Genomic DNA, 15,852 nt, shown 5'->3' with positions numbered 1-15,852 from the left:
GTTAAGATACACCCTTAAGTGGGCAAGGTACCTAAAGTAGTTGTGACCATCAGCGTTGACTCTTGAGTGCACGACCAAAACCTCTGAGCGGCCACTAAGGGGATGGGGTCCCCCGCCCCACCTGTCCGTGCCGATAAGATAAGCGAACGAGAGAAAAAAATTCGAGTGCAGAACACCGCCCCCCATCCCAAATACCTTCGCGCAGTTCACCGACGGTGCATCTTGACCGATCGCAACATCTGAGGACTGCTTCAAGTTTTTTCCCACGCAGACCCCCAGCCGCCCAAAATGAAGACTCAGTAAGTTATGACCTTGCCACATGCGATCACTTTCAAGGAGGAGCGACATTGCAAAAAACAACATTACCAGTCTTTTGCTAACCATTGCTTTGCGCGGACAGGTGGAAGGATCTCCCCCCGGTCCCCAACTCGCAAGAGTTCCTCGACATTGTCCTCTCGCGGACGCAGCGCCGGCTGCCGACCCAGATCCGTTCTGGTTTCAAGATTTCCAGAATCAGAGGCTTCTACACCCGCAAGGTCAAGTTCACCCAGGAGACCATCAGCGAGAAGCTCGGCCTGATCATCGAGTCGTTCCCTCGCCTCAACGACATCCACCCCTTCCACAAGGACCTGATCAACACCCTCTACGATGCCGACCACTTTAAGATCGCCCTCGGTCAGCTCTCGACCGCGAAGCACCTCATCGAGACCATCTCCAGAGATTGTGCGTAGATCCAGCTCTTTAAAAGTCATTCCACCCGTGTGGGGGAAAAAGGCGGTTTTCGATTTTGGGAGGGGAAATGCAAGTGGCTAACTTGGTGCAATTTGTATAGACGTTCGTCTCTTGAAGTATGGCCAGTCTCTGTTTCAGTGCAAGCAGCTGAAGCGCGCCGCGCTTGGTCGCATGGCGACGCTCATCAAGCGCCTCAAAGACCCTCTGGTTTACCTCGACCAGGTTAGACAGCGTAAGTGGCAATCCGACGACATTGGAGCACGCACAAGAGTTTTTTGTACTGACTGCGAGAACAAACAGATCTTGGCCGTCTTCCCTCGATCGATCCCAACACCAGAACCCTCCTCATCACGGGTTTCCCCAACGTCGGAAAGTCTTCTTTCCTCAAATCTGTCTCCAGAGCCGACGTCGATGTCCAGCCGTATGCCTTCACAACGAAGTCGCTCTTCTGCGGTCACTTTGACTACAAGTACCTTCGTTTCCAGTGCATTGATACCCCTGGTATTCTCGACCACCCTCTCGAGGAGATGTAAGCAAAATCCAGACATTCATAACTCAGGAGAGGGAACCCCAGAATCTGACAGTCCTCACAGGAACACCATTGAGATGCAGTCCGTCACCGCCATCGCCCATCTGCGATCCGCCATTCTCTACTTCATGGATCTCAGCGAGCAGTGCGGCTACTCCATCCAGGCTCAGATCAACCTCTTCCAGAGCATCAAGCCCCTGTTCCAGAACAAGATCGTCTTCATCGTCGTCAACAAGATCGACGTGGTCAAGCCCGAGGACCTCGACGCCGCGACCCAAGCCCAGCTCCAGGGCCTCCTCAAGTCGGGCGAGGTCGAGATGCTCCAGCTCTCCTGCAACACCCAGGAGGGCGTCCAGAACGTCAAGAACACCGTCTGCGAGCGCCTCATTGCCGAGCGCGTCTCCCAGAAGCTCAACGCCGGCACCAACGCCAGCGGCAACATTGGCGGCCGCCTCGCCGACGTCATGGCGCGTATCCACGTCGCCCAGCCCGGCACCAGCCAGCCCCTCCAGACCTTCATCCCCGAGGGCATCAAGAACATGAAGAAGTACGACAAGGAGGACCCGGAGCGCCGGAGGCTCGCCAAGGACGTCGAGGCCGAGAACGGTGGCGCCGGCGTCTACAGCGTTGACATGCGCCAGGACTGGCTCCTCGCCAACCCCGAGTGGAAGCACGACAAGATCCCCGAGGTCTTTGACGGCAAGAACGTCTACGACTTTGTCGACCCGGACATCGAAGCCAAGCTCCAGGCCCTCGAGGAGGAGGAGGAGCGCCTCGAGAAGGAGGGCTACTACGAGTCGGACGAGGACCTCGACGACGAGGAGGAGGCCGACATCCTCTCCAAGGCCGAGATCATCCGCGAGAAGCAAGCCCTCATCCGTAACGAGGCCAAGATGAAGAAGCGCCTCAAGAACCAGGCCATCATCCCCCGCAAGTCTCAAAAGGTGCCCCTCTCCCAGATGGACGACGCCCTCGACCAACTCGGCGTCGACACCACCGACATTGTCAACCGCGCCCGCGCCCAGTCCCGCCCCCGCGGTCGCTCCTCCGGCCTCTCCCGCGCCGGCACCGAGGACGTCGACATGATGGACACGGACGCCACCCCGCGCGAGCGCCTGCGCTCCCACAGCCGCGCCCGCAGCCAGAGCCGCGCCCCCATCGTCAACAGGCGCGAGGACGGTGTCCAGGACGACGAGGCCCGCGACAAGGCCGACCGCCTCGCCAAGCTCTCCCAGAAGAAGCGCAACCGCATGGCGAGACAGGGTGAGGGTGATCGTCACACCACCGTATCGCTGCAAAGGCATTTGGTAAGTCTTACTCCACCCATAAACTGAAACACTCTATCCAAAGTTGAAAAGCAAAATGCTAACCAAATTTCTTCTTCTCTACTACAGGTTGCCGGCAAGCGTGGCCTCGGCAAGAACCAAAGACGTTAAGAAATCCCACCATCACTGCCATCGCCAGCAGCGGGAAGGCGGGAAGCCGGGGAAAAAAGACGGTAATGGATGTTTACGGAAAGAGAATAAAAGTAAATATGCTTCATTATTTTTCGAAAAGGGAGGCATGGAGGGCGTTTTGTGGTCTTTTTTGTTTCGTTTGCTGCTGCTACTGCCTTGTTTGTGTTTTCTTCATTCCTTCAATTCTCTTGCGGACACAAAACCACATCACATCACATCACATCCGAAGAGGTCGTCGGTATGAGGCTCCTATGAGTTGGGAAGCTACGAAGGAGATGGGAGAAAAGGAGACGGGGGAATTTCTGCGATGTCTTTTTTTGAGAAACGTATATCAAAAAAAGCGTCGTAGCATTACCAGCTTTACGTGTGTCTAGATGTTTGTTGGCTTTTCCAAAGCTACAAATCAAGGACCATTGAATACCCTGAATGAGAAACCTAAAATAAATCACCAGAAGACTTGAAGTGAGTCCATTTGTGAGCACTGTACTGCAAGTATCATAAAATGTTGCACCAATTTTTCAGTTAGATGGGACCGAAAATTGCAGTAAAATGGCTTGAATAACTTTGAATAGCACCACCCTCAGATGTTTACGTCCAAGATAATATATATCTACCCCGGATTGTCGTCTGTTATGATGTGCGAGGACTCAATGCCTCTCAGACTTGCCCCCTCCTCCCCTCACCCGCTTTGAAGCAAATGTTCCAATAAAGCATCCCTTTACGCTTACTGCTCATCCGCAACTTGCAGACCCTCTCTCAGACCCTCAACCTTGAGCTCCTCACCGGTGGCGCGGCGGTAGATATCCTTGACGTCGTCGGTCGTGCTCTCGAAGTGACTGCTGGCGTCGTAGCTCTTGGAGACGAAGACGTTGTCGCCGGTGCCGTCGTCCGTGGGCTCGTAGATGGGGATCGGGGCGCCCTGAAAAGAATTATTAGCATCCTGTATTTTACACGACGCGGGCTTGGGCTTCTCTCTTACCATGAACTGCTCCTCAATCTTGCCGAGGCGCTCCAGACCGGGCTGAAGCTCGACGTGGTGGTTGGCGTTCGACTCGGCAATGGTTGAGACGATGGCAATCCAGTAGCCCTTGGGGCAAACGTTGTGTGCCGATGAGACGCAAGCGATGTAGATATCTAGCTTAAGTCAGTTACACATTCAGAGCCCACTGTTCCAAATACCTGAACTTACCGTTCTTGCGGCCAATCTGGGATTGGGGAATGATGAGCTGGGAAGAGTCGGCGTCGTTGGTGCCGGCCAGGGGGTGCTTCAGGATGCAGATGGCGCGCAGAACCTGTCCCACAACCTTGACCTTTCCGGGGAAGTAGCTGGGGTCACCAAGGATCATCTTGGCCTTGGTCTCGAACTTCATCTCCTCAACGCCAGTCATAGTGGCCTTGATACCGACAGCCTTGCCGCCCTCGTACTGCACCTCGTCGACGTTCGTGTTGAGCATATAGGTACCGCCGTAGATGGCCGAGAGGCGGGCAAAGCCCTGGGGGAGCTCGCCGAGACCGTAGAGAGGGTAGATGTAAGGAGACTTGCCGTAGCGGGACACAGAGGTTCCGTACAGGCGGATGCACTCAATGGCCTCCGGGGCGCCACCAGGCTTGGTGAGGTACTCGTCCGTGGTGAAGAGAGCCATGGCGTGGCCGATAAAGTCACGGGTACCGGTCTCGAGACCAAACTTGTCGTAAACCTCCTTCATGGTGACCTTGTTGATGTCGAGGCCTAGCGCATAGTTGTCAGTCTAGTCCTACGATCTCTCGATGCCTCGTAATGCCGCAACTCACCCTTGTGTGTGCCGGGGTCCTTGCGGTCAAAGGTGCCGATCCACTCGATGAAGCTCTTCATGCGGCGCTTCTCGAAGATGCCCATCAAGGGCGAACGCAGAGCCTCGCCGGCATCGGAGGGAACCTTGGCAACAGTAGCCTTGGAGCTCTGGCCCTGCTGAACGTAGCTGCCCGCGACCTGCTTGAACTCGAGGTATCGTGTCACGTCGGTCGAGACGAGAATGTTTGTCAACTCGCCCGCGGACATGAGGAACTTGGGCACGAGATCGATGTTCCAGTCATTCAGACGGCCATACTTCGTCCAGGGCTCCTCGCCCTTTGCGTAGTTGCCATACTTCTTGTAGAGCTGCGAGCAGATCGGGTTAGAACCCCTGTCGACGGGCGGGTGGGGAAGAGTCGTGGATGTCATACCGTCTCGAGGTTAACTGAAGCTGCCTCACTGGTGAAGTTTAGCTGGGTTCATTCTAGGCGAAAGGCCAGATCGCGGCCTTAAGGAGCGAGACTTACCCGCCATAGTGGTCGTTGCGGTCAATGTGGAGGACCTTCTTGCCCTTCACACTGAGAACACTGCGCGGAGAGACAATGGTTAGCAGAGCACACACGGGTGGGCGATGGCGACGAGAGCTTGCTTACCCAGAGAGAACACACTCAGTCAGGCCTAGAAAGAGAAGACGGAGAATCGACCAGTCAGCCAGGAAGCTCTTTCGAGCAGTCGGGAACCCCACAGGCCGACGAGCGACGATGCGGGGCAAATAAAGGAGGATGGCGTAACGTCACTTACCAGTGCCCAGCACGATGACATCGTATTCCTTTGCAATCTCATCCATGGTTGCGGCTGAGGGGTGTATGCGTGTGTGACAGTTGTTGTTAAATTAGAGTCAGTCGGTGGTTTCGCAGCAGAGGGAGAAGGAGAGAGAAAAAGTATGAGGTGTTGGATGTCTGGAGAAGTAGTTGCGGTGATGTGTAGGAGGGACATGGGGGAGCAACATGCAGCAAAGGAGGATCAAGTGGGGGGGCAAGAGCCACCTACTTTGCCGTAGATTGCTAGAAACAGTTGGGTTTTGGAGGGACATGGAGGGGTTCAGCACATCAAGCGTGTCACTGGGGGCCAGTGGCCAGTGCCTACGCAGTATACCCGCCGAGGGCCCGTCCTGGCTCCAGTGTACCTCTGAATGGCCCATGCAAGGTCCGCTCTCCGCCCGCTCTTTCTCACTGCAAACTATGCTGGCCACTTGCTCACCGCTAGCAGACTTGCAACTTTGCGGCCTCGGTCGGTCCATGTCCAAGTACCTTAGCTCAAATGGTACTTCGACCTTTCTCTGCTCTGCGTGTACCTGGCGCACTCGGCGGTGTGAGTGGGCTTGTCCCTGCTACAAGGACCCAGCTCCCGCCCTTCCCCGTCCCAGTTCTGTAACATTATGCGAATACAAGTCTCATCTCTTATTCAGTTTCTCTCTCATGCAAGACTTTCTGTAGATCTTATTCAATCCTAATTCGAATTGACCACGGCAAATGTTGCCATCAAATCAAGCTCTGCGTCCCATGCGACAGTTGCAAGTCGCCAATAGTGTCAAGAGTGAGAATGTTTCCTTTGGAACGGCTTCCTTAATACGCCTGGCACAAAATATTCGTATCGTACAAGATTCTATACATGTCTGGATACAATGGTACATGACTCTCCCGTCTACGACCCTCGCGCTGAACGGGGAGACAACAAACAGCTACGTGAGCTGCTCAAATCTTCGGCTTGGGCATCGCCGGCGCGGGCTTGCTTTCAACCGGCTTGCTGGGCTTGACCTTCTTCGCTGGGTGCGGTGGCTTGACCTTCACCTCAACCTCAGCCTCAGCCTCTGGCGTGACAGGCGCAGCTTCCTTCTTCTCTGCCTCAGGCTCAGCAGGCGTCTCGACAACTTGAGCCTCGATAACTGGTGACTCGACAGCCGCGGCCTCGACCTCCTGAGGGAGGTACTTGTTGGACTCTTCCGTGTTCTCGTATCCTGCCAACGGCGTGTATGCCTCTCCTTCACCAGAGAGATTGACCTCGGGGTCGTTCTCTGCCAACCTGCGCGCATCCTCCCAGAGGTAAAAGCGTTCGGTCAAGACGTGCTTGATCGCCTTCATCGTCGTGACAACCTAAACAAGTGCCAGTCAGCATCCATCTTATAAAAGTCATGTGAGAGGCAAGATACGAACCGTCTCGTCCCTGTTGTTGGCCTCGAATCCTCCGAAACCGACTTTGCGTCTCTCACGTTCGAGGCTCGTCGTCGCAATGCGGTTCCTCTCCTTCAGACAGACATACCACAGCGAGTGGAGGTCTTCCCAGTTCTTCTTTCTCAGCTCATCCACCGTCCATGCACGGCCGTGAGACTGGTCCTCTTTGGGCGTGTTCAAGAGCTTGTTCTTGCCGTAGAAAAAGTCCCAGAGCCCGTGGTTCGGGTCCGTGAGAACCTCACGCTTGTGGTTCGTCGGCTTGGGTAGCGTCTCCCATGATACGGACAGCGGCTCACGAGGACCTGATCTCTTCATGGTACTGACGCCTCGCAAGCGGTTGTTGTCGCGAGTCTTGCGCACCGAGTGCGCAGCCGAAGTCGAGAAGCATGCCGCTGCGGTTCGGGGTTGCGCAGCCGTCGTCGGCGTCGTGGGCAGCCATTGCCGAGTCTCCTGGAGGCGCAATACGCGACCTATCGATGGCCGCATCGCATTGGGGTTCGCCATCTCTGGCAATTGGTTTCAACGTGGGTGCTGGTAAGGATCACGAATCCCTTTCCTAGAGCTCGTACTATTTCGCCAGTTTAGAAATTTGGCAAAGTCTCTGGCCAATCAAACGCTGAATCGTTGCGGCTGCGGGTGAACGAGCTACCGTGTGGGTCTGTGCGCCTGTCAAGCGTCCTCACAGACTTGTGGCTTGACCAGCCGGTGTGGCTTAGGTGACAAGTTCCTCTCCTTAATATCCCACGATCTCGCTGAATCCAAGCTTCACCCAACGTTTTGCATCTTTACTTCTCTCTTTCTCGCTGGTTGCAAATTCTGAAGGACTCTTTATTTGTAGCGAGGAGATTGGGAACAGAGACCAGCGTTTTCCTTCTACCTACTGAGTGCCCTTCCTCCATTGTTGATCTCAACCCCAGCAACCACCCACCCCTGTTTGGTACGAGGGACTTATGGGAATGGGCAAGCGCAAAGGTGAAACACTTATTCAGTGACATTAAACTAATTGAAGAGTACCAGAACCAAGTGTAGAGACTAAGTTAGCAGATAGCTCATGGGGCAAAACCAGAAGGTCAGCGATTAGCGAACAGCGATCAGCAGGCATCAACTCCCTCCAAGACTTTCAGGAGCGTAACATAATCAACATGCGACTTACAACTTCATCTGTTGCTTACCAGACTTCCCCAAGAAGGTCTTACTGTCGGAATTTCTCTTGATCGATCATCAAGGCCATTCAAGTAAGAGTCAGTGACTACATCTTGTTACAAGTTGATATTTGCGTCCCAGAGTGCCAGTTGATGCCCAATATTCTTCCTGCTCTACTCAGAAGAAATAGGATGAATATCAGACTAAAAAAAGCGCATACAGGCCCCGCCAAACCCATTTCTGTCACCAGTAACAGCAGGCGCCTTCCTAGGTCGGTTGGTGAATCATCCTCGCCCTGATGGCTATAGGGGGCTCTTCCTCGTGTCAAAATTAAATAGGAATATGTAGAGGAATACGCAACACTCACCCCGGCCCAGTACCCTCATATTCAGTCCCAGGGTCTCATTCGTCAACCAAGCCCAATCGATCCTCATGGTCGAGCGGTATAACGCCCTGGTCCGTTAGTACAGAACTTGGTGATGAAATCCTGCGAAGTCTTCTCAGATGGAGGAATTCGTAGGGTTCCCAGTTCGATTCACGGACTGGACACCTGAGCTTTTGACCTTTTTGACTTTTTGAATAAACTGGCAAGGTGATGGTATGGTCAAACATCGACAAACAATTACCCCCCCCCAAGGACGAGCACAGTAATAACCGCCAACAGATGTAGCCACACCGGCGGTGAACTCTTTGTTGCCCCCTCTGTTCATTCAGATGCCTCTGACTTACATGTTTTATTGCTATCACACGACAATTAGGCCAGCAGCTAAAACATTGATTTCTCAAATAAGCAGATATGTGAACATGCTTGATGTATATGGAGGTACAGAGGGAAGGAACTAGACATACCGTCTCCAAAATCTTTAAGAAATTGCGCTACAACCTGTCCGTTACTCAGAGGATAGGGAGCGCGCACTTTGCCGTTTGGAGGCTCTCCCTGTGGCTATGGTGTTGTCCTCCCACTCACCTCACCACCGACAACCACAACCAGCTCCCATCTATGGCTGCAAATAGTCAGGTAGCTCAGCAATCGTCCTCATGTTCTCAATCTCGATAGTAGGTATGGCTGATGCCACCGAGACGGGATTCTTTACGCATCCTTGTCCTCGACGCAAAGGTCCGAAATACCCAATCTCCCTTATTTTTTGAACCGAAAACAACGCCATTTCCAGCATCCTCGAAGAGTAAACTGTGCAAGTAAGTAACTAGATAATTCGAACAAAATGTTCCCACACACTCCGAGCGCTTTATATTCTTCTCCGCGGCCACGAACTTCCTGCGCCTACATACCTTTTGCACAAAGCTTTTTTGTTTCGTGACCTCCTGAAACGCCTTTCTAAGATTAAAAAAATAAACCATGTCTCCAAGAGCTCTGCGGTAAGAGATTCATCTATATTTCGTGGAAGTGACACGCTTGCTTGCACGCCGAGCTCACTCGCCTATCTCAAGACTGGGCCTCCGGCGGATGTCATCCGCACTTTAGGACTTAAGCCTTGTGAAACCATCATGCCGAAACCAACGCGGTCAATTCGGAAAGACGAGAAAGTTAGGAAGAAACATAGAAATATAGAAGACGGGTTTAGGCGCGAGCTCTGAAAGTTCAGGATCGTGGACAGAGGCTTGACGTCCTCCACGTCCCCACTGTTTCCATCGCCCAGAGTTTCGTCAACCAATGACAATCAAGCCTTTTCCAACATCAGAAACCCCGTCCCGTCAACTCATCCACGCAAAAAAAAACTGCTTTTCATCGCTACCGCCGCGTCCAACGTCCAGCCCTTCACTCGAACCGGAGAGATCTCGCTCGTCTTGTCTCAATTCGCATCAAGTCCTTCTGAGTTCATCTTCTAATAATTCCCTCCAGTGACTCTACTGAAAGCAGCACACCTCTCTATCAGGACCCCCCCCCCCTTAAACTACATACGCCAACAGCCCGCATTCTCTCAAAACCACCACCTGTCTCCTCTCTCTCTCTCTCTCCATCTCACAACACCCCTCCCCAGCCTCGCCATAGACCAGATGTTCAAGTAAGCTTAACCACACCCTGCCCCATCACCTCCCCTTCTGTTCCCCCCTCTTCCCGGTCCTGCCCAACGGCCCCCAAACTCAGGAACCTGAACGCCCCCCTTTCCCTTCCCCATCCCCATCCCAATGACGCCAAGGAACCAAACAAACATAATACTTACAGCCCCCATCCCCCCACAGAGCATACAAGAACCTCACCCCAAAGACCCGCCTGGGCTTCGGCGTCGCGGTCCTGGCCTGGGGCGGCGCAGGTCTCTACTACTCCGACCGGGCCGAGGAGAAGTACCAGCCGACGCCCGAGGAAAAGGCCGTCGTCGACAAGTACGTGCCCAAAGTCACCGTCGTCGACAGGTCCTGAGCGAGCAGACATCGTTCCCGGCGGCGGAGGACAGCCCGGTTGGTTTTTTGTCATCGAAGACTACAGACGAATGTTTGTAGAGAGCTGATGATGGGTAATGTGCGACCCAATATCGATTTGGTTGCAGTGAGGTTCACTGGATGTAAAATTATGGCGAAGGTGTTTAGTTTGTACAGTCGAGTCGATTTTTGCAGTTTCTAATGTCTAAGTTCATGCTACTAGTTCAAAAGAGCAATGGAAAAAACTGTGCTGGCAGTGGTGCCTCTGCATCTCGTTTGTTTTTCTTCGTTGTCGCGATAAAACAGGGAAAAAAAAAGCACGAGTACCACCCATTTTGAGGCATCTAACATTAGACCAGACCAGCCTAGCCACGCAAACCGCCGAAACAAGTCATTATGAGCGAAAAGCCATGAATAATCGTGACAACCTCGTCGGGCCACCGCTGGTGCCACCCGAGAGCCTCCCAAGTTCTATCTGATCGCAGTCTAATGCAGTGCCAACTCCACCTCCCCGTCTATCGCATGAAACCACCCGCCACAAGATGCATATCAGAAGTAACCACCGTCAATCAATCCGGCTTTGATGCAAGAGGGAATCGAGATGCTTTTCCGCAACAAAGCATATGAGTTGATGAGAACGGATCCGTGAGGAAACAAAACAGAAAAGATGAAAATGAGTAAAAAAAACAAACGCCGACCAAATGCAGGTTTTTTTTTTTTGTAAAGTCAAAGCATGCCGCCGCCCGTTGTGCCGATGTTCGTTTGCACAGAAGGTATGCCTGGATCCTCCACCACCGCCGGAAGAGGTTTGAAAAGCCGCGCCATGTCGAGTGTCAGATTTGACACTCCAAAATCCTTGTCGATCTCTCCAACCGATCCCATATCCTCACCCCTAGACGCCCCGTCCGACATTACCCACGCCTTCACCGACTTCAGCAGTTGCATAACCTGCATGAAACGCGCATCCGATTCCATTTGCAGCTCTGATATCCGAGTATGCTTCAATAGGTACTTTGCAAGCCAGTAGAAATGGATGCCGTCCCTAGAGAAACCATACCTACGGACGTTCTTCGCCGATCCAGGAGGGAATTGGTTGATCATGTCGGTGTCCCAGTTGGTCTTGAACTTTTGCAGAGCCATGCGGAATGAATCGTGCACCTGTACCGGAATGCCCTGCAAAGCTGGGTCAACAGGTGTTGCCCTGCCGCTGGAAATGCCATTGTCTGATCCACCATTCACCATCCAATCGCTCATTGGTGGAGTGGCGTAACCCTTCATAACGGCACTACCGTCCAGTTGAGCTCGTCGGATCAAGGACAGAATGGCGTGTATCATGATGAATTTTCCGTACAGATTCGTCCTGCCTGGTTGGATCTGGTAGGACCCGTGAAGTAAAGCTTGGAGAGCATAGTCCATTTCCGGTTGCTTGCTGCGCCGTGTGCCATTGGGATTCTTTTGCTGTGCCAACTCGTCTCCGTGTAAGCCCAAAGCATCTTCGCAATCCTTCTTCGTCCGTGCGTCCCACGCTGCATCATCAGATGGCAGCGGGATGTGCATCTCGAAGCTGTCGAGTTGAGACTGGGCGTTGAAATAGAGTTCCATGGCGGAGTTGCAGAGAAAGATGATGTGCATCAGGCGTATCCGCTTTTCCTGTTCAACCCACACACCCCAATCGAATGTGGAGACATCGTAGTTCTGAGGGGTAAAGTTGCTCTGGTGCAGCGGACTGAAGAGGGGCATGCTGGTGGAGACCTCCAAGAGACGAAGACGACGAGTCTGCTCCGCCATTGCTGGGAAAATCTCACGAGCGCTCTCACGATGCTGTGGCGTACTATTCCAGATCAGCAGAATTTGGAGCAGCATCACAGACTGGAGTTGCTCAAGGTCCCGATGACCGTTACTTGAAGCACCAGCGTCAGCGTTACCATTCTGCTGTTGGCCCACTGAGTTGGCTAAAAACGGCACGTCGCGAACCAGTGCGGACCTGAGGAAATTCATCATGTCGCGCACGTGATCTGGGGAAAGACGGTCAGAATAGCAAGCGCCCATGCAGCACATGCCAGCCAACAAGCCAGTATAGGCTTCCACAATACGGAACGTGGGTGTATGGAGAATGGGGAAATGGACATGGAAATGAGTGTACTTTTCCAGGAAATCGCGGATGTTTTCGGCGGAGAAGTATAGGTTGAAGCCGGCGCTTTCGTCGGTAATCGGGGAACCTGGAGGGTAAAAGAAGTTGAGGATCTGGTTGGAGAGATGGGTAAAGGGATCTTGGATCGATGGCGATACGTCCCAGGTCGAGAAAAATAGGGAATCGGGGTGGTTTGGGTGGCCAGGCGGACCTTCTGTACTTTCGACGCCGGTATTAGGCTCTGGTTTGGTTGCGATCTGCGTCTGTCCAAGATTAGGGGGGAATTGAGTATGATTTGCGTAGGTTTGTTGCGCACCAGCCTGGAACATTTGAGACCAATCAAGGCCCGATTGTTGGTTCGAGTTCGACCCGCCATACATGGACATTCCATTTTGACCCGGGGGCATATTGTAGTTTTGCATCTGTTGATTCATATTGGGCGTCATGGAGCTAGGGACATTGCCGTTGTATGCCTGCTCGAAGTTGCCACCTCGGCCAGAAGCATCCATGACAGAACCTGTCAAATCCCGTCTGTCTTGGTTACTGCCATTATCAAGCCTAGTCAGGCTGCTGGCGCGCGACAACTGATTCTGGTCGTTTGCCAGGTTGTTCATCCCGTCCGACACAGGCATCATACCAAAAGGCTGAACCATGCCATCCGCAGGCATGTTACCCAAACCATTGAGGTGGTTCAGACCGCCATCCTGACCAAGAGCTGCCTTCTGCTGCTGCGCAGCGTTCTTCTTGACATGAGCCTGAGGGTGAGACAAGTGACTAGCACCAGTCGGGTTACCTCGGCGAATGGAGCACTTCTGGAAGTGACGCTTGAGAATGTCACTTCGCGAGAAAGTGTCGCGACACAGCACACACATGTAGGGGCGGTCGCCCGTGTCTATGGATCATCCGTGTCAGCTAGGGGGATAAGCTGCGTGGGTTAGTGGGTTATGACTTACGGCGCAGGAGATGACGCTTCAAGTGCTTCGCGTGCAAGTAGGTCTTTGTGCAGTGAGGGCAAGGGAACTTGCCATCGGCATCCTTGACCGGAATGACGGTGCTCTTGGTGTTGCCAGCGCCAGCGGGAGTAGCGGCAGGGCGACCAGGAGCGCTGGGGAGAATGCCACGGCGACCCTGAGAGCCGACGACGTGTGTAGGCTGATCGGCGTCACCCATGCCACCGGGCATGACACCGCCAGGGCCATAAGGAGAGTTCATACCGGGCTGGGGCATGACACCACCGGCGGGCATGGGACGCAGGACGGGAGGGACGCGTCCAGACGCGGGAGCAGGCGCGATGGGCTGCGGGTGAGAAGAAGCCATCGTGGTCTGGGGCAGCATGGACTGAGTGCCATAGGCCTGGGGCGGGGGAGGATACTGGCCCATCTGCTGGTAAGGACCGCGGGGCTGCTGCTGCTGCTGCTGCTGTTGAGGCTGGTACGGCGGCATGTTGTTCTGGGAGCCCGGAGTGTTGGGAGTCGCAGGAGTGCGAGGAGTGTGAGGGTTGCTGCCGTACATTTGGTTCATGGCGGCGGAGGTCTGCGGCTGCAAAGGCGGCAGAGTCTGGTGAGGCAGCGGGGAGTTGGTGTGCTGAAGTTGATGAGGCGTGATGGCGGGGGGCGACGGGTAGGAGGCCGACGTCGTGTTTATACCATTGGTAGGGTACTGGGAAGCGTCCATGCTATCCGCGGCAGGTCTGTTGGCCTTTTGTCGAGACAAAGGCGCACAGAGCAGCTTGCTTGTTGCGAGATCAAGACGCGTTCTCACGTCTGTACGTACGGGACTCGTCGAGGGTCTCGTGGAAAAAGTTTTGTGGGACAAGGACAGTCAAGTCGCCGACCCGGTTGAAGATGATGCTGCAGGGTGAAAAGAAGTAAACTCGAGTGTAGTGATGCACAGTCGAGAAGTTCTTCAGGATAAGCTTTCCGCCAGACGAATGAAGGAAGTCGCGAACCCAAAGAGGACAACACGCGCAGAGAGTGTTGTTTGTAAGGTGGACTTTCTGTGGTGGGATGAGGCTCCAGTTGATCCCGTTTGGAGGTGGTTTTGGGGAGGGTCGGGAGTGGAGCAGATGGGCCCCGATCCTTTTTATTTTTTTCTCGCGTTGCTCTTCGGCAAGAAAAAAAAAACTGTCAGGTACCTGGCGCCGCCGAGAGGGGGGTGTTGCAAGGGATGGGGGGTATCTGTAAGTGGGAAGAAAAAGTGGTCTTGCTGGGGTGGGTGCCGAGGGTGTGCGAGGCAGGAACCGTTGAGCAATGGTCACTCTGTCCAAAGAGGTGGAGGGGGGAAAAAAGGGAAGAAGTGGGTTTGGACGTCGCCCCTTCTGGGAGGAGTGGATCCGGCTTGGTCTTTATGAAGGGCCTTTTTCGGAGAAAGTGTGGGAGGTTGGCCGTTGGTCGGAATCCTGGTTGACGGATAATGGATCGGTAGGTGAGGAAGGGAAAGGTGGGCAGGAAGGAGACCAGGGTGGGACGGTGTGTACCGGTGGATTCTTCTTCCTTTTTGTGCAAGGAAGGCACGAAGGGTAGGATACTCCGATATTGTACAGTACGGTATTACTGCAGGTGACTGCGAATGGCAAGGACTTGATGTTTCTGCTCAAGTTGTTTACGGAGTAGTAGGTAAGAGATGACAAGTAACCTCGAGTGCTTGGGTAGCAGAGAAGAGAAAGACTTGGCCGAAGCACAACAAGAAAGTTGGAGGTCACCGCGGTCCAAGATGAAAGCATCTGAGTGAGGTGCGGACGGCTGGACAGTACAAATTTTTTAGGAGGGGTGTGTGGATGGCGGATGCGAGTGAAAATCAGTGTGGTGGGTGACTGGGAAGGTGTGGGAGGGTGACCCGTTTTGCTTCTTTCCTTTTTTGCACTCAATCCACTTTGGGGCTAAGGTAATAAATATCAGAGGATTTGCCGGATTGTTGCTTGTGTGTCCCGTTTCGAGAACTGATTCTCGGTGATGGAATTTTCGTCGAGTCAGAGTCAGCCGTGCAGTCAAAGAATAGGTCAGCGGCAGATTGATGACGAAAAGACGAAGAGGCGGGAGGTGGAAGGCACAGGTAGGAAATTCCGAAAGAGAAGGAAATTTTCCCATGCACACATACACGCAGAAGCAAGAATAAATTACACAGACAGCCCAGGACCGCGCAAAAGAAGAAGAGAGACGGGGAGAGACCGCGCGACAGTCTGGTGCGCAGCAAGCCAGGAAGGTACAAGCACCCATGTTCCTTCCTGATTTCCGAGGGCAATTGAGAAAATTTTGAGGAAGCGCCTGCCAATGCCTGCGTCTGCCTGGGCACGCCTGCCTCGGAGACGGTTGTTGTACACAGGGCGAGCACTGTACGGTCAGATCTACTGTGTACGGGTACCTTGGCTTGGGTACGCAATAAAAGCAGAGACGAGGCCCTTGAGGAATACCTGAGGACGAGGTACGCGATTCAAGAGACGGTGGTGTGTGCTGGGAAACAGACAATGCGGGAGGGAATGG

At 53.7% G+C, this 15,852-nt stretch overlaps 5 protein-coding genes across 5 annotated transcripts; 2 read left to right on the top strand and 3 right to left on the bottom strand.

Moving 5' to 3' along the window:
• Positions 1–288: 288 nt before the first annotated feature.
• On the top strand, positions 289–2,697 carry BDP55DRAFT_723370 (nucleolar GTP-binding protein 1; the record flags this gene model as incomplete). The annotated part of the gene is made up of 6 exons (XM_060578736.1): positions 289–299; positions 401–723; positions 833–964; positions 1,033–1,261; positions 1,326–2,568; positions 2,656–2,697. The coding sequence occupies 6 exons, from the start codon at positions 289–291 to the stop codon at positions 2,695–2,697; spliced, it is 1,980 nt and encodes a 659-aa protein (XP_060435475.1).
• Positions 2,698–3,194: 497 nt separating this feature from the next.
• BDP55DRAFT_204576 (GDP dissociation inhibitor) lies at positions 3,195–5,553 on the bottom strand. The gene is made up of 8 exons (XM_060565961.1): positions 5,291–5,553; positions 5,143–5,167; positions 5,017–5,076; positions 4,921–4,948; positions 4,510–4,855; positions 3,908–4,447; positions 3,698–3,852; positions 3,195–3,637 (listed from the first exon to the last, which is right to left on the bottom strand). The coding sequence occupies exons 1-8, from the start codon at positions 5,334–5,336 to the stop codon at positions 3,443–3,445; spliced, it is 1,395 nt and encodes a 464-aa protein (XP_060435474.1). The 5' UTR covers positions 5,337–5,553; the 3' UTR covers positions 3,195–3,442.
• Positions 5,554–5,957: 404 nt separating this feature from the next.
• On the bottom strand, positions 5,958–7,337 carry BDP55DRAFT_644583 (mitochondrial 39-S ribosomal protein L47 (MRP-L47)-domain-containing protein). Its single transcript, XM_060573589.1, has 2 exons — positions 6,695–7,337; positions 5,958–6,634 (listed from the first exon to the last, which is right to left on the bottom strand). Exons 1-2 carry the CDS (start codon positions 7,222–7,224, stop codon positions 6,244–6,246), a joined length of 921 nt encoding a protein of 306 aa, XP_060435473.1. The 5' UTR covers positions 7,225–7,337; the 3' UTR covers positions 5,958–6,243.
• A 1,883-nt stretch (positions 7,338–9,220) lies between these two features.
• Positions 9,221–10,243, top strand: BDP55DRAFT_723367 (uncharacterized protein; the record flags this gene model as incomplete). The annotated part of the gene is made up of 2 exons (XM_060578735.1): positions 9,221–9,240; positions 10,066–10,243. The coding sequence occupies 2 exons, from the start codon at positions 9,221–9,223 to the stop codon at positions 10,241–10,243; spliced, it is 198 nt and encodes a 65-aa protein (XP_060435472.1).
• Positions 10,244–10,503: 260 nt separating this feature from the next.
• BDP55DRAFT_644568 (uncharacterized protein) lies at positions 10,504–13,885 on the bottom strand (the record flags this gene model as incomplete). The annotated part of the gene is made up of 2 exons (XM_060573588.1): positions 10,504–13,265; positions 13,327–13,885. The coding sequence occupies 2 exons, from the start codon at positions 13,883–13,885 to the stop codon at positions 10,969–10,971; spliced, it is 2,856 nt and encodes a 951-aa protein (XP_060435471.1). The 3' UTR covers positions 10,504–10,968.
• Between the last annotated feature and the right edge of the window lie 1,967 nt (positions 13,886–15,852).

The sequence above is a fragment of the Colletotrichum godetiae genome (genome assembly GCF_030913485.1).
Source record: "Colletotrichum godetiae strain CBS 193.32 chromosome Unknown BDP55scaffold_3, whole genome shotgun sequence".
Classification (NCBI taxonomy): domain Eukaryota; kingdom Fungi; phylum Ascomycota; class Sordariomycetes; order Glomerellales; family Glomerellaceae; genus Colletotrichum; species Colletotrichum godetiae.
This window is presented reverse-complemented; position numbering and strand designations above follow the sequence as displayed.

Coding starts and splice junctions, on each gene's coding strand:
- BDP55DRAFT_204576 (XM_060565961.1), bottom strand. CDS start 5,336: ATGGATGAGATTGCAAAGGAATACGATGTCATCGTGCTGGGCACTG. Junction 5,168..5,290: donor TGTCATCGTGCTGGGCACTG/GTAAGTGACGTT, acceptor TTCTCTTTCTAG/GCCTGACTGAGTGTGTTCTC. Junction 5,077..5,142: donor ACTGAGTGTGTTCTCTCTGG/GTAAGCAAGCTC, acceptor CTCTCCGCGCAG/TGTTCTCAGTGTGAAGGGCA.
- BDP55DRAFT_644583 (XM_060573589.1), bottom strand. CDS start 7,224: ATGGCGAACCCCAATGCGATGCGGCCATCGATAGGTCGCGTATTGCGC. Junction 6,635..6,694: donor AGGGACGAGACGGTTCGTAT/CTTGCCTCTCAC, acceptor TTAGGTTGTCAC/GACGATGAAGGCGATCAAGC.